We start from the raw sequence: 25,174 nt of genomic DNA, 5'->3' as shown, positions 1-25,174 counted from the left end.
TTTACTCTTCTTTGGCAAGCCTATTGTAGGCTGTGTTTTTTTATCTTTTTTAGTGTCATCTTACAATGCTCAAAATAAGAAATTTCTACGTTAACATAAATGAGGAATAGTCATATGAAAATGCACGACAAACAATATTCAAACTCCAGACAATATGACAAAAAAATTTAAAAATTGACAAAGTGAAATTAACACGAAAATTCTAAATTAATGTCAAAGTGAATTCAAACTTGGACTTCTTTGGTGTCATATTGCAATACTCAAAATGAAAAATTCTTACAATAACATAAATGAAATATAAATTAGAAATGCATGACAATAACTGGATGCAATAATAGAAATTAGAAATGTATGAAAATGCATGACAATTTTTTCTTGTGTGCTTGACTCCTTTTATCAACTTTTTAGAAATGCATGCCAATAAAAAACATGAAATTAGAATTTAAAAAAAAAACTGAACAATCATGTCAATGTTCATCTTTTTATCTGTCATCTGACTTTTTATCATCTTTTTAGAAACGAGAAATTAGAAATGCATGACAATAAAAAAACTAAACAATCATGCCAATGTTCATCTTTTTATCTGACATCAGGCTCTTTTTATCATCTTTTTATAAATGTGAAATTAGAAAAGCATGACAAAAAAAATGGATTCACCAGTGGAAAATGACCTTACTGAAAAAACTTGAAGGATTGGCTGAAATAGTCGATAAAGTGTCATCAATGTGTGTTTCGCTGGAAATAGTCGCCAAAAATTTTGTCAAAGAGGAAGTTTGAGGACCACAAGAAACCCTAGGTTATGCAAAAATAGCCTTTGTTTGCATTTAAAAGGTTCTAAGAAATGACACATTTAATGCTTGCAAAATTCTCACACTGAAAAGGAATTTCGCATCACCTTATGTGAAACTTCACAAATTATGCAAACCTTCTAGGAATTCTAGAAACATTTCAGCAATTTCGCAACCACCAATATGAAACTCTTGATGAACTTTGCACGTTAATCACCTATATATACAATGGAATTCACACGCTAAAACGAAATCTTGTATCGTTTAAAGTTGACTGAATGTGAAAGTCTGTGAATTTCATAAATTTTTCATGATTCCTGCATCAAAAGTAGACTTTCGCAACCAACAACGTGAAGCTCTTGACGAAATTCGCACTTAAGAATTTTTTGCAAGCATTGTCGCTATTTGCATACTATAGATGCAAAAATCTTGGGGCTTTTGCAAAAGTGAGTAATAGCCATTTTCACGTGTATTGTGCGAAAATTGTGATTTTCGTAGAAATATCGTGTGAATTTTATTTTTAGTGATATTTAGCAAGATCGAAAGAACGTCGTGATGTAATGTATGAAAATCAGGAGATTCGCTCATGTTAAGGGTAAAAATGTCCTAAAAATGTAGGGAACCTTTGAAATTGGACATCCAGTGGATTTCAAAATTTGTAGGGCATTTGGGAAAACTGGCCAAATTTACCATATAGAAATATAATTTTCCATATATATATCATCTAAGAATTTTAAATTTCTTGTTGGCAATTTAATAATTTTATACATTTCCAAAGTATGATCAATTAATGTGTAAGTTATTTTTTATAAAATTGCTAAAACGGACAAAATAATAACAATTAATACATGAAATCAGCATATCAATTTTAAACTTGTTACGAGAATAAATTCATAGCAAACTTGTTAACATCCATGAAAGGTTCTTGAATTGTGTACGTCTATTGCATGCCCAGCCTGATTGAAAATAAAAAGGTCAATGCACATTTAGATATCGCACAAACTTACTCATGACGAACTAAAGTAGCATTGAGAATATCCATATGCACCAGCAAGATGGCATTTACCTTTAAAAATCTTGCTATGCAATAATAAAATAAACTCTTGAACCAATATAGCAGATCCAACCCATCATGCCAAAAGGAATAGTGTTGATTTAACCCAACATTCGACCAAGAACTCCAAGCTCAGAAACTGGGGCACCTCACTTTGGGCCAAGCACTCCAAGCTCATAAATGTGGCATCTCACCAAGGTTCGCTAACTTCACTTATTCAGTGCCTTTGCATTCCAGTGTGATGAGGCAAAAACCAATTACAATCTAATAAGTTGTCTACTTAAGGTTAACGAGCAAGCGACAAATAGCATATCACAGCTGACCAAGGATGCATGTCATTAACAAGAATGATATGCAGCATGTGGTTGCGGCTCTTTATTGAATATACTTGCATTTCTGCTGATCGTATGATTATCTGATTACAATCCTCAATTAGCACAGAAATAACTTGGAACATCCATCTCAATGAGAGAAAAAATCAAAATCTTGCATAGAAAGCACGCTGAACAGAAAACAGTTACAAGTCTTTGCTTCTAAAGAAGCATGGACCTGATCTGATATTTTGATGGTTCGGACATACAAATTCCCAACATACTTCTGAAGCATCCCTCAGCCACCGTGTGTTATCATATGTCCTTAAAAGCTGCATAGAGATTTCCGTTCACATAGTCGTTGTCCACCAGGCTGACTAGAAAATAGCTCTTTCGTACCTGTCCATGACAACATTTTGCAATTAGCACATCTGCCAATTACCAGCTAAGTGAAATTGAAACAGATAACGAAATGGAACACAATCAGTGATACCTCTTCTAGTATTTGCCTCGAGGCATCACCTTCTACAAACAGGCAAGCCCACCCCTTTGTCCAAATCTCAAATGCCTCATCTTTCCAAACCATGAAGCTGGCAGGATCTACAACAGTAGGCTGGATGATTTCTTTTGCTGGGAAGACACCCCAAGTTACTGCATTTACATCACTTGGTCCTACATTTGATATGCTTTTACCATCCTTGTTCACAGCTATATAGGTAAGAGAAGGTAATCCTTTGCATTTTTCAACCAGTGCGCTCAACTTATCTGGAGAGCAGAAGAACTCAAGATAGGCCTTCTGATAAACATATCCACCAGGTCCACCCCATCCTGAATAAGAAGAATGAAGCTAAGCCTCACACACACAGAGTTGGCAAGAGCAACAGTAAAAACATATTAACATGGAGGAATGGTGCTTGCCAAACAGATTTGAGGTGATCCTGTGTCATAGTTCAACTGAAGTAAAAAATGTCCGACTGAATAGAAAGCTTTTGAAAAATGGTGTTAGTTTCGTCAATGCAATTAAAATGCCCAAAACAGAATCAGACAATCAACATCACATATCACATACACCATATGTTAGGGAAGCTTTTTTCAAGATGTGGAAGGAAGACCAAGGATGAAGCTAAAATAAATTAGTTGGAAGCATAACCAGTTTAGAAGCATGAAATGATGTGTTCTAAACAAAAACTTCTACTTGTGTTTTCACCAGGAAAACATTAAGAGTTGAACAAAGTAAGTTCTATCAGCTTAATATGACAAATTTGTAAGATATTCAAGGTAGAGATGTATTATAGTCATCCTAGTAATGCCTTTAATTTTTATAAGATGATATATGTCTAGGAGCTCATTTTACTATTAAATGGATCTCTAGCTAAGATTTCGCATGAGAAACCAATGATGAAATTAAATCTTAGATGGCATCCTCAAGGAAGCACAAGTTCTGCGGCTAGATCACTCAAAAGTATATTAATGAGTTCCATATGAATAACTACACTAATGTGTTGCCAATGAATAATAACTCAAAAAATACCACAACCATACCTACATATCCATGCTCACATCTAGAACACCCTTCCACTCCCCCCACCCCAACACACACACATTTGGGTCAAAACTCAAAAGGTAGAAGAATATTCCTATCAACAGATCAAGAAAAGCTCATGTCACTTGGTCCCTTTTGTCATTTTCTTGCATCAATCTTGGAGGTAGAGATCTGATGGACGGATACTTGGAAAAAACTAGTATAAATTAAGTAGATGATGCTCAAGTTTCTATTTCCTATCCTACTTGAGAGAATCTCAGAATTCAAATAATACCTTGATGCTAAAACAAACAATTGTAAGGTTGGCAAAAATGAATTCTCAGAAAATAAGCATACAGTGGACCATCCAGAAAAAAGACGAGGCAATAACAGAAAAATGTGAATGTCTGTGCAAGTATGAGCATCAGCATGCGACTGTGTACATACTCACAACCGCAAGTACATAAGTATACTTTTGCTTACCAACAGAAGGAGAATCAGATTTTTCCCCATTGACTGCTGGTTGGCTGTTAATTGTAAGAAAACCCTTTGAGTTAACATTATCCAGCTCTTCGTTTATCATTGCTGTCTCTGGCTGAAGCCCATCTAACTCTGACCAAGGATTGCTTTTAATTTTCCCAAGGCAATAGTTTATGAATCTCTAAAATCAACAAAATGTAAAATTGGTCATATCTATTCCATCACTCACTCAAGTTCTAAAGCTAAAATAAAAAACCATAATTTTGAAAAAAAAAAGGCGAAAAAAAGTGTCACATTTATCAGTCACTTATGACCTAGAAAATTACCTCGTGAACATCTTCAAAAGATTTCAATGGGACACCCCACTCCTCTTGGAGTTTCTTGTCACGTGAACGACGACGCATGAACTAGCATCAACATAGAGTTCATTGGTCAAGATTCAATAATAGCGAGATTACACAATTAAATGAACAACAAGATGATGTTAAAGCTTATTTCCTGATAATACTTGTATACAGTTGTGAAAAGAAACAAATGGCATAAATTCTGAGTGTTCTGACAAAATCGGTCACGGCTCACAACTGAAACAAGCTACAGAAAAAAAATGAAGACCTACTGATTCCTGAAAAAAACAGCTGCTAAAAAATGCCACATAAAGAGAATAGCTTCCTTCAACCCCCTAAAAGAAGGGGGAGAAAACAGAGAACAAGTAACCAAATAGAGTTTATCACAGTATCATTCTTCTCAGCATGGTCGCATACTACTAATGGGGATAATCAGATTTTCCACAGATGTTGGGTGATTTGGTCCAACAAAGAATCAATGGAGAATTTGAGCAGTTAGAAAACCTGTTCACTGATAAGTTTGTCATTACTTTGGCTGAAGAATAAGAGTAGATGACATGCTCAGCAATAGAACAAAATAACTTCAGATTAAGCTGCAACTAACTGATGCAACCCTCTTTCTATTCAGACTCTATATTGGGAGCTTATCACTGTGCTAAGTACCTCAGTTATCTCAATCTAACATTTTATGTTATTTATGCTCTAAATGCAAGCAGTTAGCTTCATACTTGGGGCATTAACAGGTCTGATCTTCACTGGACCCAGGTGGGTCCAGTCCTGGATCCGATGGTGAGGTTCTGGTACTGGATCCAGGTCTGAGTCTGACTGGACCTACCAAAGACAAAACCATACCATGTAAAATACTTTTTTTTATACGTTTTAGTATTTTACAGTGAAAAATGCAGATATTAATCGGGACTCAGGTAGGGATGGCAGTGGACCGGGGCGAGGCATTGGACAAGGTCTCCATCCCCGCCCCATCTCAAAATTTTACCCTCCATCCCCGGTCCAATCCGTGTCTCATGTCCTCCATTATCGGTCCAAATGGGGCGAGTGTGAGAAATCAGATGTGGGAGTCACCTTACTATCGTAGCAAGAGATAGAGAGAGAGGTAAGAGGGAAGAGAGAAAAAAAATGTTGGGCGGCAATGATATCTTCTCCCCTTTCCATTGATATTTATATGTTGTACGAGTGGTACAATACAGTACAATAGTACAATACAGTACAATACAGTACAATAGTACAATACAGTACAGTATGTTGTACAATACAGTACAGTAGTACAATACAGTACAGTATGCTGTACAAGTGGTACAATACAGTACAGAAATATATTCATTTACATATACATATTTAACAGCCTCCCTCAAGTTGAGGATGATCTTCAATCATGCTCAACTTGCCCTTAAGTAACCAAAATTGATGACTAACCAATCCTTTGGTGAAGATGTCTGCTACTTGGTCTTCTGATCTGACATACGAAGCCTCAATTTCTTCTGTTTCAATCTTTTGTCTAACAAAATGCTGATCAATCTCAATGTGCTTCGTGCGACAATGATGAATAGGGTTAAAAGAAATATTAATGGCACTTTGATTATCACATAAAAGCAGAGAGGAAGAGATAGGTTCATTCAACTCTTGAAGAAGATGCCGTACCCAAGTGACATCAGCTGTCCCTGCTGCCATTGCCCTGTACTCTGCCTCAGTGCTGGATTTAGCAATGGCCTTTTGTTTCTTACTACTCCAAGTGACAATATTTGGGCCAATAAAAACACAATATCCTGAAACCGACCTACGCTCATCAGGGTCCCCACCCCAATCTGCATCACAATATGTAAGTAAACGGTGTCCTGTAGTGAAGCTTTCATCTTTGTGATAGAGCAATCCATCTCCAATAGTCCCTTTCAGATATCTGAGAATACGCTTAATACATTCCATATGACAATCAGTGGGAGCATGCATAAACTGAGATGCTTGATTTACAGCATAAGCAATGTCAGGTCTTGTAAATGTAAGATATTGCAACATACCAACAATGCGGCGATATAAAGTGGAATCATGATATAATTGGCCTTCTTTTGCACTAAACTTATGATTTAAGACAGATGGGGTGCTGAGAGGTTTACAATTAATCATACCAGTGGTGTGAAGAATGTCAAGAGTATACTTGTGTTGACTTAGAGTGAGTCGATCATCTTGTCTATCGACTTCAACTCCCAAGAAGTATCGCAATGGGCCTAAGTCCTTCATCTTGAATTTGGCCATGAGTAAAGACTTGACCAAGGCAATATGTGCATTATCACTCCCAGTGATAATGATGTCATCAACATATATAAGAACCCAAGTAGTAACATGATCATTCTTATACATAAATAAAGAATGATCAAGTATACTCTTAGAAAAGCCATGCTGCTGAATTTCCATGGAGAAACTCTCAAACCAAGACCGAGATGCCTGTTTTAAACCATAAAGAGACCTTCTCAATTTACAAACCCATGTAGCCGCATCATGTTCACTATATCCAGGAGGTTGCTCCATATACACCTCTTCCTTCAAGTCCCCATGTAGGAACGCATTCTTGACATCCAACTGGCTAAGAGACCAACCATGCTGAAGTGCCAAAGTGAGGATCACACGAATGGTGCCAATTTTGACAACAGGGCTAAAAGTTTCCTCATAATCTTGCCCATATTGTTGTGTGAATCCGCGTGCAACAAGGCGAGCTTTATATCTTTCAATGCTACCATCTGGTTTACGCTTGATCTTGTAAACCCATTTGGAACCAACAACATTTCTATCAACAGGTCGAGGAACAATATCCCATGTATGACATTCATGAAGTGCTGCCATTTCTTCGTTCATAGCTTCAACCCAAGCTCGAGAATGGGCTGCCTGATGGAAAGTAGACGGCTCTTTCTCTTTGGCCACATTGGTTAGAAACAACTGAAAGTCAAGAGAAAAATTGTTGTAACTAACCCAACGATGGATAGGATGCCTTTCACGTGTGGATCGTCGAAGAGGGGGAGCCTCGTGAGATGGAGTTGAAGGGGCTCCTCGACGGGCATAAACCAAACCTGAAAACCGTGAAGGTGCATCCTGGATGATGGAGTTGTCTGCTTCAAACTGAATTGGTTCATCAACAACAGGATCTCTGATAGAGTCATATAGCAAAGTATCACAAAGCCATGGATCATAAGTAGTTTGCTCATATACCTGAGAAGTATCACAAGTGCTGAAATGATCATCATCAAAAACAACATTTCTAGACACCTTAATCTTACCCAAAATAGGATCATAACATCTATATCCTTTATACCCATCGGCATATCCCAGAAATCTGCACTGAACTGCTCTGTCCTGAAACTTGTTACGTAAAGAATGATCCACATGGACATAACAAATGCATCCGAAAGCATGCAAATCATCATAGGAAGGGTGAGAACCGTGAAGCAAATAATAAGGAGACTGATCTCCTAATAATTCCATAGGCAACCTGTTAATGATATGCACTGCAGTGTGAAAGGCCTCAGTCCAAAGAGAGAAAGAAATATCAATATTGTGCATCATACTTAACGCGGTTTCAACAATATGCCGATGCTTACGTTCTGCTACTCCATTCTGTTGTGGAGTGTAAGGACAAGAGGAGTTACGTGTGATGCCATGGTCCTTTAAATATTCACTAAAATCATGAGATATGTATTCTCCACCACCATCACACTGGAAATAAGTGATATTTGAATTGAAAAGGTTCTGAACAAGAGCATGGAATTGTTTGAAAAGTTTGAACACTTCAGATTTAGATTTCATAAAGTAAATCCAAGTGTAACGAGTGAAAGAGTCAAGAAATAACACATAATAACGAGAGCCAGATAGAGATGAAACAGGAGCTGGGCCCCAAACATCAGAGTGAATAATTTCAAATGGCTTGGAAGCTCTTTTATTGATACTTTGAAAGGGAAGTACATGACTCTTGCAGACATTACAACTAGGACACTTATGATCTAATTTGACTTTGGGAATAAAACCCTGAGAAGACAATTTGTCAAGGAACCCTTGACTACAATGACCTAACCGACGATGCCAAGAAACTGGCTTATTACATTGCATAACAGAAGAAGACTGACTCAAATAAGCAGGAAAAGATGGAGACACGGTAGATGACGTCTTCAAAGTCCCGGGGGCTGCTTCGAAGACGTACATGTTTCCGCGTCGTTCACCCTTAGCGAGCATCTTCTTGGTTCGAAGGTCCTTAAGACAAACAGAAGACGGAGTAAATTCCATGGATGAATTTGTTTCATCAACCAATTTAGAAACAGATAAAATGTTTTTCTCAATGGCAGGAGTGAGTAAGACATTTTTCAATGGTAGTGTAGATTGTGACAAAGAGAGAGATGCATTTCCAGTATGAGAAATAGGGTGGTGGGAACCATCTCCCGTGACAATAGTGCCAGTGCCAATATAAGGAACCATGTTGGAAAGTTTACCTGCATCAGAAGTAACATGTGCGGCTGCTCCAGAATCAATATACCAAACTCCATCATCATTCTAACGCAAATTCATGTTGTTAAATGCAGTCATCAGAATTTGTTGCACATCATGTGGCAACCCTGCATTCTGTCCCTGATCAGTACCCTGATGTGCTCGAAAATTTCCCTGCGGCTGCCCCTGAAACTGTCTAACATTCATCTGTCCAGCTCTTGGTCCTGGCCTCCCTGCCTTGTTGCGATTCTGTGGGTTGTGCCAACAATCTGCTTTCACATGGCCACGCTTGTTGCAATGGAAGCAAGTAGGGACACGGGTACCTCTAGTGGCAGGTGGAGCAGTAGGAGTAGGAAGGAGTCCTCCACGGCCCATATGAGCAGCAGGTGGACGAAATGAGGTAGACCCAGATGTAAACATGACAGGATGAGGATCATCAATAAGATGATCTTGAGTCAAACTAACTTCATACTGTAGGAGTTTGGCCTGTAAATCCTCAAAGCATGGAAGTGTAGAGGCAACCTGTAATGCAGTGCAAAACATACGATATTGGGGCCCAAGGCTTCCCAATACCTGCTGAACAACATCTCTGTCAGAAACAGGATATCCAATAGCGGCCAACTGATCAATGATAATTTTGATATCCCCTAGAAATTCAGTAATGGTCTTAGTTCCCTTTCGCATAGATTGGAACTGCCATTTCAGTTGAAGTGCACGTGATTCAGAAACCTGTGAATAAGAGTGAGCAAGATGTCTCCATAGTTCTGCAGCAGTAAAATGGTCAGAGATAGTTTGTAATATACGATCAGATAACGTGGCAGTCAAATAGGCAACCACAGATTGGTCCTTCTGAAACCAAACATCATACGCAGGATTTGGAATAACAATGCAACTCACCTTCCCATCATTACCAGTTACCTCTTGCGTAATAGTCATAGGTGGGGCGGGTGATCCCCCATCAAGATGCCCGGAAAGACCATGACTTCGGATAAACGGCAGAATTTGGCGTTTCCAAAGTAAGTAGTTATCATGAGTTAATTTGTGAGAAACAAGTTGAGAAAGAAATCCGGGGCTGATTTTAGAATCCATAAGGAAGAAGATCAAAGATGAATCAAACAGCACGACAGAAATTCGTAGGTTGTACGGACAGAACCGTACGGACAGAAATTTTTGAGTTTTGGAAATCACGATTTTTTTAGTTAATCGTGCAGAATGTATGATTTATCAACTATATTGCAAGAAATAGATAAGAAATCACAAGAAGTTTGAGAAAAGAGGCACTTTTGAGAAATGAGGGTTCCCAAATTTGGGGAAAACAAAAATTAGGGTTGATAAAATTGGGGATAACAGAATATGTAAGAAGGAAAAGATGCACGATATGAGGAAATGAAGAAACGACGTCGAAATATAGAGATTCAACGGAGAAACAACAGAGAAAAGATGAAAAAAAAACACTTTCCTTGAGAACGCCCAAAAACGCAAGTCAAGGTCCTTAGGGGCCTTCCAGATGATCGTGATTACCACGCCCTTGGCTTTGATACCATGTGAGAAATCAGATGTGGGAGTCACCTTACTATCGTAGCAAGAGATAGAGAGAGAGGTAAGAGGGAAGAGAGAAAAAAAATGTTGGGCGGCAATGATATCTTCTCCCCTTTCCATTGATATTTATATGTTGTACGAGTGGTACAATACAGTACAATAGTACAATACAGTACAATAGTACAATACAGTACAGTATGCTGTACAATACAGTACAGTAGTACAATACAGTACAGTATGCTGTACAAGTGGTACAATACAGTACAGAAATATATTCATTTACATATACATATTTAACAGCGAGGGGCAGAGCCCCATTTTTACGGTCCTTCCGCCGCTGCCGCCTTCCGCCGTTAGAGGAAGGAGAGGAGAGAAATGGGATCTCGCGTGGCTCGTTAGAGGAAGGAAAAAGGGTTTTATGTTAGGGTTAGAAATATATATATATAGGATTTTATAATATGTATAAGGGTAGACGGGGTGGGGCGGGACAAGGGAAAGAGTAAGTTCATCCCCGCCTCCATCCCCGCACAGGTTTTGATTTTAACCTCCATCCCTGGTCCATTCCCCGTTTCATGTCCTCTATCCCCGGTCTAAACGGGGCGAGGCGGGGCCCCGTTTTCCCCTGGCCACCGCCATCCCTAGACTTAGGTCGGGCACCATTGGTATGAAATTTCATAAACCATACCTAGATCAGTATGCTAATCAGACCTGGTCCGACCTGAATAACTAATTGGACCGCTTTCTGTGTTGCCAAATCCAGACCCTACCAGATCTGATACGAGTCAGGATCAAGGCATACCCAAACCATTGACACCCTCATTCGTATTGGCAGGCACCAATCTTTTTCTCTTTTTTTAAGATAACCAGGGAAAACCTGTCTCTCATCGAGTTCATTGGCATAAAACCCCAGGTCCCCTTTCCCACCAGGGAGTACACCAGCTTCGGACATGCACCCTTGGGTTTTGAACTTGTGACATCCTGCCAACCTTCATATTCTCAGGCACCAATCTTAACTGGCCATGGTACTCCAAACTATTTGAGGCAGTGGCTACATGTTGAACCTGAACATGATATGTCACATACCCGTACAGCCAACAGTAAGTCTGATACCAATTGGATTTTGTATTCTCCTTAGACAGTTAACCTCTAATTCCATGTTTGTTGTAGTCAAGTTCAGAATGAAAAATTATTTTTCTGATTACACAGCCAAGTATCATATCTTTAATACAAAATTATAACTGCAAATGGCTCCATATAAGAAAGAATGAGAAATTGTTCCCACTCCAAATGTAAAACAGAATTGACCACTAAAGCAGCCATATAACAGTCAAAAACTCAAAAATACAGTTATATTAATCCACCTACCTGATAACAGTCAAAAACTTGAGTACATAAATACAGTTACATTAAATCCACCTACTTGATAATCAGCCAGTGCTCCATAAGAAGGATTCCGTGAATCACCCCATCGCCCACGTGGATATTGATCCCATCCAACAGTTCTGGATATATAGCTCCTCGGACGATTTGCCCTGACATAATAAAATGCATGAAATGTCAGTTTCATTAAAAAAATCTATCATAAAAGATCTCAGAGCAATCCAATATAACTACAATCGATATGGTCTGTAAATAACAAAGATACCAGAAAATAGGCCGGACATCCTCTTTGGAGCGGAATACATTGGTCGGACGCCTCCACGGTAAGGATCTATGAATCTTTGTATCATCGATTAAACCAAGATTCTGGAGCACATGTTGATCTCATGAGATGGAGGCGGAACCAAAAAGACACTAACTGTTAAAAATTAATGAACTCAATAAACAGTCACCATCAATATGGCTAGAGCTGATTTCTCCATGTTTAGTGTATACAGATGAAGTGTCTTGATACCATGAGCCAAAATTTTCCTGCACATTTCAGTTCCAAGGTGTATACCATAAGCCTTGACTGCTTCTTCATTGTCTTTAATTGGCTCCAGGGCAACCTTTATCTCATCCGGTATCTATACATGACATTGGATGCATGCATATGTTAATTTAGAAACAAAAATGAAAGGGAGATGAGAAACATTCAACCTCAAGTATATAAATTTTTGTTCACGGACAGTTTTTTACAATGTTCAGTGAAATCAATTGGAACAAGGATCATAGAGAAGGGATCCCTGCAGCAATCAATTTGGATATGCTTCAATTTATGTGAAACAGGAGTGGTGTCCCCATCATTCCCAACCATATCTTCAAAGGGTTGACCTTCGAAGCATTCATATCAGGAATGATGGAGTGGAGGGTCAAAACCAGAGTTACCGGAAGCGCCTAGGCATATGGGGAAGCGCGCTTCCCCGATACACGCTTCGGAAGCGCGAAACGTCACGCTTCCGAAATGCGTGGGGAAGCGTCCCCCTTTTGTGGGAAGCGCGCTTCCCCCTCGCTTCCGGTTCGCTTCCTAGGTCGCTTCCGAGACGGTTCATAATTTTCTTCTAAGTGGTCCCACGCTTCCCCGCTTCCTAAATTTTTGAAAGTGCCTCGCTTCCCGCTCCCGCTTCCTCGACTGGTAACTCTGGTCAAAACCTCATTCTATTTTATCAAGAGAGCAAAAGGAAGTATACACACATTCTATTTTATCGAGATTACACAGACAAGAATGAAACAAAGACAAAAGTGCCCCTAATGTGTACATTCAATGACTAAAAGAACTAAACTATGCATATTTACAAAATAATACATGACAAAGATAACAAATACCAAATGTGTCCCTAGAGTCCTAGACCTAGCCAACCTGCTATTTTCACACCATCCAATTAGAAAGCATGGCTAATGGGATGCTAGATTATTCAAATCATTTGATGGTTGTATGGTCAGAAAATTGTACTCAATGGCATTAAATGGCAATCTCCACTGGGGTGCAAAGTAATCAGAGTTCTGGAACCGTCTAAACCAGATTCCATTGATGCTATCAGCTCCAATAGTACTTGGATCTGGGACAGATTCAGAACAAATATGGCATGGTCTATTCAGATACAGGCCAGAATTAGATGCAACTGATGAAAACCAATAGATTTTACCATATTCAGTGGATCCAGTGCTTCATGGACTTAGATCATAACAAAATCCAGGAGTTCACTGTGAGATTAGAGTCAAATGTGGATAGGAAACTAGAGCTCTCTTTAAAAGTTAGGTGCAGTGACCCATATCCAACCTATTTGTGTTCTTAATCTCAAAAATGTTATTTGACCACCATAGAGTCAGATGGCATAGATGATTGATGATGATGATGAGAGAGACTTAGGATGGTGGTGAACTGAAAAAAGAGACAAATGTGATGGTGGTGAAAATAAACAGATAAAGAAAATGATGGATGATGAAAGAAAAGATTATGATGTGAAAAAGATGGACAAAAAGGGCAGAAGAAGATTATGAAAGAGAAGAAGAATACAAACATTAGGGATGATATTGATGATGAAAGGGAAGATGTGTTACCATCCATCCATACATACATACATACATACATACATACATACATATATATATGTGTGTGTGTGTGTGTGTGGTCACTGATATTTTGAAAATGTCGCGATATTATCCCTACTTCAAGGTCAGCCAATATTTTCCCAAGAACATAAAAAATTGCGATATTATAGCGATATTTTCCCAAGATAGTCTCAAGATTTTCAAAAAATCTTTTTTATATATTTTAAGTATCTTTTATATTTTAAAAACTTTTTTAATTGTTTCTTTATATTTTTGCAAGAAAAATACTATAAGACCTATTATGTCTTGTTTTTATTATTCTTTGCAATTTTTTCAAATTTTAAAACTTCTGATATTTTTCAAGAAAACAACTCTTTGAAAAAAAATCGAGAAATTGCCGATTATATATAGAAAGAGAGAGGGATAAAGTTTGCTACAGTCGATTGTAAATATAATTGACTTAGAAAACACTGTTTTTGTCCACATCTAACATTGTAGATGTGATCTACATGTTTTATTTAGTGGGAGCCAGCTTTTGGATTGTTGAATCCGACCTGTAGACATGTTTTTTCGATGATCCAAAAATCAATGGCTATGAATGCATCGATTTTTTCCAACTCATAAAAGCATGTTTTTTCGTTAAAAAACATCGTCCAAGGGTTGATTCCTACTAAATCGAGCATGTTGAACACATCTATGGGGTTAGATTGAGTTAAGACAACTCACATCATGAGATTCCAACTCAATTGTAGGTACAATTGATTGTAGAATATATATATATATATATATATATATATATATAATTTGTGTGTAGACTGAATTATAGGACATTTGCATATGTAGTCTTTCCTTTCTTTTCTTATGTATTTTTTTCTTTCTTCTTTCTTTTTTGCATATTTTTCTTTTTTAATTTTTTGTATTTTATATGCCCATGAAGGGAATTTTGGTAGTTAGGTCTCCTCACAGTTAGGAGAGCCTAACGGCTAGCTCAAGTAGCCATTAGACTCCTCTAAGAGCTAGGAACCTCCCACCGATATCGCCGATATTTTGAAAATATTGCCAATATTATCGGTATTTCAAGATCAGCTGATATTTTTACAAGATTTTCAAAATATAGCCACAACCTAAAATGTCACAATATTTTCAGAATATTTTCCCGAGATAATCCAGAGATTTTCATACAACATCTTTGTTTTATATTTTAAGTATCATTTTTGTTTATTTTATATTTTAAAACCTTTTATAATTGTTTCTTTATAATCTTGCAAGAAAAATACAATAAAACCTATTGTTTTTTTGTTTTTTTATTATTCATAGCTTCCAAGATTTTCTCAAGGAAAATATTTTTTTGCAAATATCTCCGAGAAATAAACTTTAATGATACAAGTGGTGATGGTGTATACATATGGGGCTAAGCCCCTTATTTGTTTAATGGGTATTTTATGCATTTGAGGAATTAATAACTTGTGAGTGTGTGCTATTGTGCCTTAGTAGTTTTTTTATGCCCTTAGTGGCTTTCATTGTGAGACTGTTGTGCTTTTGAAATAATCTTGTGTTTCAAGGATTGTTGCATTACCAGATGCATGATGGTGAAGGTAAAGGAGAGGAGGATAAAAGTAGTAATTGCCATAATTGATGACGTGTTTGACAAGAAAAAAGATAAAATTTCACCAAGATGTCATTGAGATATCATTTCATGCGAAAAATTACCCCCATGATGTCTCCTCATACATACTTTTGATGGCAAAGCAGTCAAAGATAGCGTGTTCAGTGTGCCTTATACATGTCCATATGACATAGGTACATAATGGCTTTGTAAATCACACTAGTTCGATCTCCAGACAATGTAATCCAAACAAGACCCTATTAGCCATTCCTTAGGGCCCTTTTAGGTCTATTTAGTTTCCACATTTTTCTTTAAGTATTAATTTCCTGCTTTCAATTTAAACAGACCGTGCAAATACTTCTCTCCATCTATCCATCCATCGCTCTTCAACAAACTACCATTTTATCCTTAATGCACATCTATGTCACATGGGTGCGGGTGTGCGGCACTTTCAAAAACCTTGGGTGCAGCAAATATATATATATATATATATAGAAGGGGGGGCCGCGGGTCCCGCTGCGCGGTCAACGGGCGGGGGGTTATTATAGGGGGGCAGCGCCCCCCCCCCCCCCAAGATTTTTTTTTTAAATTCCGCAGCTCATTTAATGTTAAAATATGGTATGCGTATGGATCTGGATCCAGATCCATACGCACGTTATGTTTTAACTTTTAACACATGCTCAATGCCATTTCATTAATGGCATGTCTGTAATTTTTTCAGCTATTGTATTTTTCCCTATTTATAATGTTTAGGGCTGGGAGGTTGGGTTAACGTGCGCTGCCCCTAGCCATTGTGAACCTCCCTCTTCTCTCTCTCTCTCTTCTTAGTTTCTGCAGTGAAGGCTGAGCCCACACAGAATCTTTTATGGTATCAGAGCTCGGTTGCGGAACCCTACCAGACGTGTGTTCAGCGAGTCCTGGTAACTTCTGAAGGAACTGTTTTGATACATTTCCTCGCCCATTCTTCCTTCTTCACGGTAACTTCTGCACTCGTTTTTTTTTTCTGATTCTTGTTCATTGGTAACTTCTGATTTATGGTAACTTCTGCAATCACCATCTGTCTCTCTTCTTCAACATCAACGTCTGCAGTTTTCACATCAACGACTGCAGTTTTCCCTCTTTAACTGCAGTTTCCCCTCTTTGATTGCAAACAAATCTACTGCAGTTATTGAGTATTTTTTTATTTATTTCCTCTTTGATTACAGAAGTTTTCCTTTTCTATTACTATTTAATGATTTTTGTGCAACGCCTATAGGCAAGTTATAACAATCTATATTCTCGACCCTGAAAAAAAAGAAAGAGGGTTTACGTCTATTAATATCACTGGTGCATCCCTTATTAAAGTTCTATTGATTAATTAAGTGATCTTCAATTTTCTTCTCTTTCTCTTCATTCGTCTCGTTCGTTTATTCGTTGTCCCATTGATATGGATTACTCTTCGTCATCTACCTTGTCCTCCAATCCCTCTGCAAATTTCTTGAGTCAGTTTGTTACAGAAAAACTTACTCACTCTAATTTTTTGACTTGGAAGAGACAAATACTTCCTTTTATACGGAGTCAGGATCTCGATGAACATCTGGATGGTTTGGTTCCTATACCACCACGGTTTATTTTGCAGGAAACCACCAATGAGAAGGGTGACACAATTACTATTTCCTTTAAGAATCCAGAGTATACAGCCTAGAGGAAGCGGGATCAGTCTTTGGTTGCTTATATTACGTCAACACTGTCTCAAGAAGTGTTGGTTACTCTTTAAGCTCGAGTTATGTACTTAAAAAATGAGTTTCAAAGTTTGAAGAAAGGCTCCATGCCAGTCATGGAATACATAGGCCGCTTGAAGAGTATTACTGACCAATTGGCGGTTATTGGAAGTGTTATTTCAGATAAAGATAAAGTTCAACAACTCCTCAATGGATTGGGCCCTGATTTTGACATGTTTACCACAGCTTTGTCATGCCTTCCTCACTTGCCTACTTTTGACGATCTTCAAGCGAAACTTCTCCAGCATGAGATGATTATGAAACAAAGAACAGAAGAAAATGAATCAATTCGTTCTCATTCAGTTTTGGCCATGGACACTTCTGTCGGTTTTGGACGAGGAAATGGAGGGCATCAAGAAGGCAGAGGCCGCGGACGTTTTGGGCAAGGAGGTCGTGGTATCTTGCCTACACCTAATATTTCTGGTGTTTTTAATACAGGGAATCAGAGGAGAGTGCCCACTTGTTTCCTATGTAACAAAAGAGGACATGTGAAAGCTGATTGTTGGTTTAATCTACAAAATAGAGGAAAGATAAACAAAATTGAAAATAAGTCAGCTACTACTATGGACACGAAAGCGCCATCTACAGATATGCAACAACTTTTGTTATCAGCACTGTCACAGATGACGATCAAGCAAAATGAACAAGGCGAGTGGTATGTTGATTCTGGCGCTGCCACTCATGTTACGGGTAATGTCGGTAAGTTATCTCACTTATTGCCTTATTCTGAAAAAGGTAGTATAGTTACAGGAGATGGAACTTGTCACTCCATTAATCATACTGGCAGTGCACATATGTAATGAGATATTGCGGAAATATAAAGAGTGCATACAAGCACATACAACAATGAAAAAGAGACAATACCACAAGTCCACGAAGGGACTACACAAGCACAAGCCTTCAAGAAGGCAACAATATACAAAGCCGCTTATTGAAAAGAGAGAGAAGCTCTCAAGAATGAAAAATATACAAGGGGATCACCCCTATTTATACAAAAGGAAGAGGAGAGAGGAGGAGGCAAAATGCCTCAAAAGGGGAGCCAAAAAGGGGGCTCCCATGGAGTCGTTGGGAGCCCCCAACGGTCACATTTGTGACCGTTGGGGGCTCCAACGACTCTATGTTGGAGCCCCTTTTTGTTATTTAAAAAATACACAAAATAAAAGGAAAAAAAAGAAAAAGAAAAAATACATTTAAAAGAATAGTTGTTTTCTAAAACAACTATTGTGAAATTATAAAACTACCCCTATCGGGTATTTTGTAATATACAGAATATTATATATATATATATGAGATACATTTTAACACCCCCCCTCAAACTTTACGGGGAGATGACGGAAAGTTTGCCAAGAAGAAACATGAAGCGAGGAGCCGGAAGAGCTTTAGTGAAGAAGTCCGCCAACTGATATTCTGAAGTGACATATGGAAGAGAAATAGTTCCTCGCAAGAATTCGTCACGGACATAGTGGCAATCCATTTCGATATGTTTTGTACGCTCATGAAAAGTATGATTGCTCGCAATATAGATGGCACTCTTGTTGTCGCAACAAAGCTTTGAGGCTTCGGTGATATCAACTCCCATGTCTTTAAGCAAACTGCGAAGCCATACAAGTTCCATTGTCGTGGTTGCCATAGCCCGGTACTCAGCTTCAGTGAATGATAGTGAAACTTTCTGCTGCTTCTTGCATCGCCAGGCAATCAAAGAGTCTCCTAGAAAAACACAAAAACCAGTAGTTGAGACTCGATCATTGGGATTACCTCCCCAATCTGTATCAGTATAAGCAAGAAGATTCAAGGAAGAAGAAGAGGATAGAAATAGCCCTTTATTGATAGTATTCCGAATGTAGCGGATGATTCGGAGAACAGCACTCATATGCACAGTTGTAGGAGCATGCTGAAATTGGCTAACAGAGTGAACCGCATGAGTGATATCTGGTCTGGTGATAGTTAAATAGGTAAGAGACCCAATGAGTTGTCTGTAAGGTGTAGGATCTTCCAGAAGAACCTCATCCTCCAACCGCAATTTGGCATTAATAACCTCGGGAGTCTCTATTTTCTTTTCATCGGAAATTCCAGACTTAGAACATATATCTGCAGCAAGCTTCATCTGTGACAAAATATATCCTCTAGGAGAATATGCAACTTCAATTCCAAGAAAATATCTGAGAAAACCTAAGTCAGACATATCAAAATTATTTTTTAACATATTTTTAACATTAATAATACTATTTTGATCATTCCCAGTGATAATCATATCATCAACATAAAGCAACAAAATTACAATACTAGAACCTGCATGTTTGACAAAAAGAGCAGTGTCAGTATAACAAGAGTGAAATCCTAACTTTATCATGATATCACTGAAACGATCATACCAAGCCTTAGGAGCTTGTTTAAGGCCATATAATGCCTTTAAAAGCCGAAGAGTTTGACCTTGCTTAAGATTTATTCCGGGTGGCGGATCCATATAAACTTCTTCACTTAAACTTCCATTTAAAAAGGCAGTTTTTACATCAAGTTGATAAATAGGCCATTTTTTGGTTGATGCAACAGCTATTAAAGTCCTAACACTGGTCATTCGAGCTACAGGAGCGAATGTTTCTTCGTAATCAATGCCATATTCTTGGGAGTATCCCTTAGCAACTAATCTAGCTTTATATCGTTCTAAAGAGCCATCGCTTTTAGTTTTAACTTTGAAGACCCAACGACAACCAATAGTTTTTTTTTGTGAGGGTAGATCAACTATTTCCCAAGTATTGGCCTTTTTTAGCGCATCAAGTTCAACTTGCATTGCTTCAACCCAATGAGGTATAGATTTAGCTTGATTATAGTGTGCCGGTTCAAAATAAGAGTGTAAGGTTATTAAACATGCCCGATAGTTGGGAGTTAAGGAATCATAGGATACAAACTTATTTGGAGGTATTGATATTCTAGAAGAATGCCTAACTTGTGGTTCCTCAGTGGATTCAGAGATTTGAGAGTATTTTTCGAGGGCACTAATAGGATTTTCTTGATTTCTTCTTGAGTAAACATTTATATTGGTGTCGCTATCATGAATATTTATATTAGAATCACTATCATTTGAGGGTGTTATGTCAAGAGGGGATACCTCACGAGAATCATCAATGTTTTCAAGAAAATCTTCTTGTATGTCATCAATAAGATCATATAAGAATATATAGTCAATTTCATTTGTTTCTTCTAGTTTATCAAAACCGTTTTCTTCTTCTAGAAATGTTACATCTTTTGAAATATATAACTTATCATTCTTAAAATCATAACATCTATACCCTTTTTTATTTTCACCATATCCTAGAAATACACATTCAATTGCTTTTGGAGATAACTTATCCCTTTTGTGTGATAGAACAAAACATTTGCAACCAAAAATACGAAGACGATTGAAGTCGGGTGAAAATTTAAAGAGTTTTTCATATGGAGAAGCATTTTTTAACTTAGAAGAGGGCATTCTATTGATTAGATAGATTGAGGTTAAGACGGCTTCGGCCCAAAACTTCTTTGGAATATTCTTAGAAATAAGTAATGTTCTAGCGGTTTCAATAATATGCCTATGTTTCCTTTCCGCTAAGCCATTTTGTTGGGGAGTCCTAGGACATGACTTTTGATGACAAATGTCATTTTGGGTTAAATACTTTTGGAATTCGTGAGATAAGTATTCGCCACCGGAATCGGATCTTAAAATAGATATGTTACTTTGAAATTGATTTTGAACCTTTTTATGAAAATCTTTAAAGAAAGTAAATACTTCCGATTTATGACTAAGGAAATAAATCCAAACATACCGAGTAAAATCATCAATAAACGTGACATAATATGAATAACCTCCTTTAGACATAACCGGAGAAGGCCCCCAAACATCCGAATGCACCAATTCAAAAGGCCTTGATGAAAGAAAAGTTCTAGTTGGAAATGAAATAGACTTCATTTTTCCAAAAATGCAATCTTTGCAATTAATTTTTTTTTCCTTACAAAATTTGTTTCCAAAAGGAAAGAGATACATTTTGGAATAACTTGGATGACCAAGTCTTTTATGCCAAGTTGCCATGTTTTTTTCTTGGACATAAGAACAAAAAAAGTTTGTAGGGAGATCAAGATGGTCCATATAATATAGGTCTCCCTTTCTATGACCTTGCCCAATCCGCTTCTCGGACCGGAGATCCTGCACAAAGCAACCATTAGATAAGAAAGATATTTCACATCCATGGTCGGCAATTTGAGAAACCGAAAATAGGTTTAAATTTAGTTTAGGAACAACTCTTACTTTTGGAACACAAAAATTTTGTGAATCTTTAAAAGAACCAATACTTGAAATTTTTAAAAAGGTTCCATCGGCCGTAGAGACACAAGAGTCCTTTGAATTGGTGCAAACATCAACAAGTGCATTTTCATGAGGGGTCATATGAAAAGAAGCTCCGGAGTCAAGGATCCAAGAATACATACCGGGTGAAGATGATGAAGCAATAGCCGCACCCGATGTGGAGGAAGAAACTTTTAGCATTTGTTGGAGAGCCATAGATATTTGTCCAAGAGTTTCCTTGATGTCATTGTTCTTGCCTTCATCTTCTTTGGTGGTGGTTTCCTCAAGAGAAGCCACTTTAGGTTTGAAGGTTCCAATAAGCTTAGGACAAGCGGGTCTAATGTGACCCGGCTCATTGCAATAATGACACACAATCATTTTTCTTCCTCCATTGTAGTTTCCTTGTTTCCCAAAATGAGGAGGCTTGTAGGCTCTAACATTATTACCCGGTTTGGATACGGCAAGGACTTCATCAACATGCTTACTCATGCCAAGCCTTGTCTCCTCTTGAGTGATTTCGGCAATAGCATCCTCAATAGGAGGAAAAATAGATCTATGGAGAAGTGAAGATCTCACTTGCTCAAATTCGGGACGAAGCCCAAAAAGAAATTGAAACAATCGCTCTTGTTCCATTTGTTTTTGCCTTAAATCAACGTCTTCCATAGAAACCCATTTTGGCTCTAAGAGAGCCAATTCATCCCATAGTGGGTTTAAAGCACTATAATAATCTTGAATGCTAGAATCACCTTGCTTGGTGGTTCTAATCTTTTCTTGCAAGAAGTATGCTCTTGCAAGATCCTTTTGGGTATACATACCCTTCATAAAGGACCAAGCCTCATTGGCTCTACGGAATTTAGCTATATTAGCACATACCTTAAGCTCCACATTATTCATAAACCACGCAAGGATTTTTGCGTGATTGCTTTCCCAATCTTCCACTTCCTTTTGATGACTTTCAATGGCCTTGAGGCGAGCATCTCCTTCAAGAGCCTTTTCTTGACCTTCTTCAATCTTTGTGAGCATAAGCTTAGGTTCCGGAACGGAACCCATGACAAAACCCCAAAGCTTCTTCCCTTTGAGATTGTTTTCCATTGCCGATGCCCACATCATATAATTCTTTCCATTGAGCTTGAAAGAGAGGTCGATTTTTGTCTCCATGATGATGCCAAGAAGTGAGAAGATATCTATGGGATATGAAAAAACACGAACCACACCCTTCCTTCAAGAATCGAGTGGCTTTGATACCATGTAATGAGATATTGCGGAAATATAAAGAGTGCATACAAGCACATACAACAATGAAAAAGAGACAATACCACAAGTCCACGAAGGGACTACACAAGCACAAGCCTTCAAGAAGGCAACAATATACAAAGCCTCTTATTGAAAAGAGAGAGAAGCTCTCAAGAATGAAAAATATACAAGGGGATCACCCCTATTTATACAAAAGGAAGAGGAGAGAGGAGGAGGCAAAATGCCTCAAAAGGGGAGCCAAAAAGGGGGCTCCCATGGAGTCGTTGGGAGCCCCCAACGGTCACATTTGTGACCGTTGGGGGCTCCAACGACTCTATGTTGGAGCCCCTTTTTGTTATTTAAAAAATACACAAAATAAAAGGAAAAAAAAAAAGAAAAAGAAAAAATACATTTAAAAGAATAGTTGTTTTCTAAAACAACTATTGTGAAATTACAAAACTACCCCTATCGGGTATTTTGTAATATACAGAATATATATATATATGAGATACATTTTAACAACATATCCCTATGTCAGAGTCCTCACTTCACTTGTCCAATGTTCTCCTTGCTCCTAATATTAAAAAGAACATTGTTTCTGTAGCTAAACTTGTTGACGATATATATTCTTCTGTCGAATTTACTCCCTTTTCTGTTTATGTTAAGGATCTACGAACGAAGGAGACGTTCGCTAAGAGGAAGCGACAAGGAAACATGTACGTCTTCAAGGAGATTCCCTCAATGTCTTCACCTCCAGCCCCAGTCCTCCAGTTGAAGTCGTTCAAGCATTCTTCAGTGTCTTCGCCTTCAGAGTCTTTGTTTTTCCCTTCGTTGGAAGTTTTTAATTCATCTCATTGTAATAAGCCAGATATTTGGCACAGTCGTTTGGGCCATTGTAGTCGGGGCTTCGTTGAAAGTCTTGTATCTGATGGTCTTCTTCCAGAGTCTAGTTTATGTTCATTTTTAGATAATAATAAATGTTCCTCATGCGAACTCTGCAAAAGCCATGTTCTTCCGTTTCATATTATTAATAAAAGGGCTTCAAAGCCATTTGAGATTATTTGTTCTGATGTTTGGGGACCCGCACCTATTCCTTCTCTTTCCGGTAGTCGTTACTATGTTATCTTTATTGATTCTTATTCCCGTTATACTTGGATATATTTCTTGAAACATAAGCATGAAGTTTTTCAAGTATTTCGAGAATTCCATTCGATGGTCAAAACAAAGTTTTCCTGTGATATTGTGCACTTACAATGTGATGGTGGGGGTGAGTATTCATCAAACGAGTTTATTGCCTTTCTTCGGGATAAAGGAATAAGTCGACAGGTTTCTTATCCTCATACACCTCAACAAAATGGGGTTGCGGAAAGAAAACACAGGCATATTGTCGAGAGTGCGATGAGCATGTTACATGATAGCAATGTGCCCGTTAGTCTCTGGACAGAAGGTTTTCATACATCTGTTCATGTCATAAATCGTCTTCCTATGGCACTTCTGGATCAGCACTCTCCATATTATACTTTATTTGGGCAACATCCTTCTTATGATGAGTTGCGTGTTTTTTGTTGTGTATGTTATGTACATATTGATTCATCTCTGCGAAATAAGTTTCAGGACAAGGCCGTTAAGTGCAGATTCGTTGGGTATGCGGATGAATATAAAGGCTATCGATGCTATGATCCTACTACAAAATGTATTAGGACCTCTAGGAATGTTATTTTTGATGAACAAAATTTTCAGGTAAATGACTCTGAAGCGTTGTCATCTCGAGAAGTAGAGGTATATGATTCATGGATGAGCGCAGATCTTTTTGCTAATACAGAAGAAACATGTCAGGCGAATTGTACTTCCTTTGGCTTGAGCCGGGGGTTGGATGACTCACAGATGCGTGTTGAACCAACCTCAGTAGAACGCTTCTCTGGACAGATATACACTAGACGAGACAAAAATATAAAGCAGAGGAATGTGGAAAGCATCGTTAATGATCTGGCTCAAAGGCTGTCACGCATTAGGCATCCTATTCAACGATGGGTGAGTTATGAGACCTTTTCTCTTGATTTTCAGTTGTTTATGTCTCAGCTCACAAAACGGGATGAACCCACTTGCTTTAATCAAGCTCTTCAATCTCGTCATTGGACTGAAGCTATGAATGAAGAAATGGAATCACTTTATGAGTGCCAGACTTGGGAAATAGTACCTCGGCCAGAAGGAAAGAATGTAGTTGGCTCAAAATGAGTTTATAAAACAAAGTATAAGCCTGAAGGAAGTATTG

The 25,174-nt window shown here is 38.0% G+C and overlaps 1 protein-coding gene across 1 annotated transcript in view; it reads right to left on the bottom strand.

The window, feature by feature from the left end:
- Positions 1 to 2,180: 2,180 nt before the first annotated feature.
- LOC149844343 (putative methylenetetrahydrofolate reductase (NADH)) overlaps positions 2,181 to 25,174 on the bottom strand; it is a 36,713-nt gene continuing 13,719 nt past the window's right edge. The window contains exons 7-13 of the mRNA XM_090000513.1: positions 12,350 to 12,523; positions 12,163 to 12,263; positions 11,938 to 12,049; positions 4,482 to 4,562; positions 4,159 to 4,336; positions 2,647 to 2,981; positions 2,181 to 2,552 (exon numbers count right to left, since the gene is read on the bottom strand). Of these exons, the coding sequence (XP_089856639.1) occupies positions 2,469 to 2,552; positions 2,647 to 2,981; positions 4,159 to 4,336; positions 4,482 to 4,562; positions 11,938 to 12,049; positions 12,163 to 12,263; positions 12,350 to 12,523 (1,065 nt within the window). The 3' untranslated portion in view covers positions 2,181 to 2,468. The remainder of the gene's footprint in view (positions 2,553 to 2,646; positions 2,982 to 4,158; positions 4,337 to 4,481; positions 4,563 to 11,937; positions 12,050 to 12,162; positions 12,264 to 12,349; positions 12,524 to 25,174) is intronic.

Source organism: Nuphar pumila, chromosome 3 (assembly GCF_984573655.1).
Source record: "Nuphar pumila chromosome 3, dmNupPumi1.hap1.1, whole genome shotgun sequence".
Taxonomy (NCBI): domain Eukaryota; kingdom Viridiplantae; phylum Streptophyta; class Magnoliopsida; order Nymphaeales; family Nymphaeaceae; genus Nuphar; species Nuphar pumila.
This window is presented reverse-complemented; position numbering and strand designations above follow the sequence as displayed.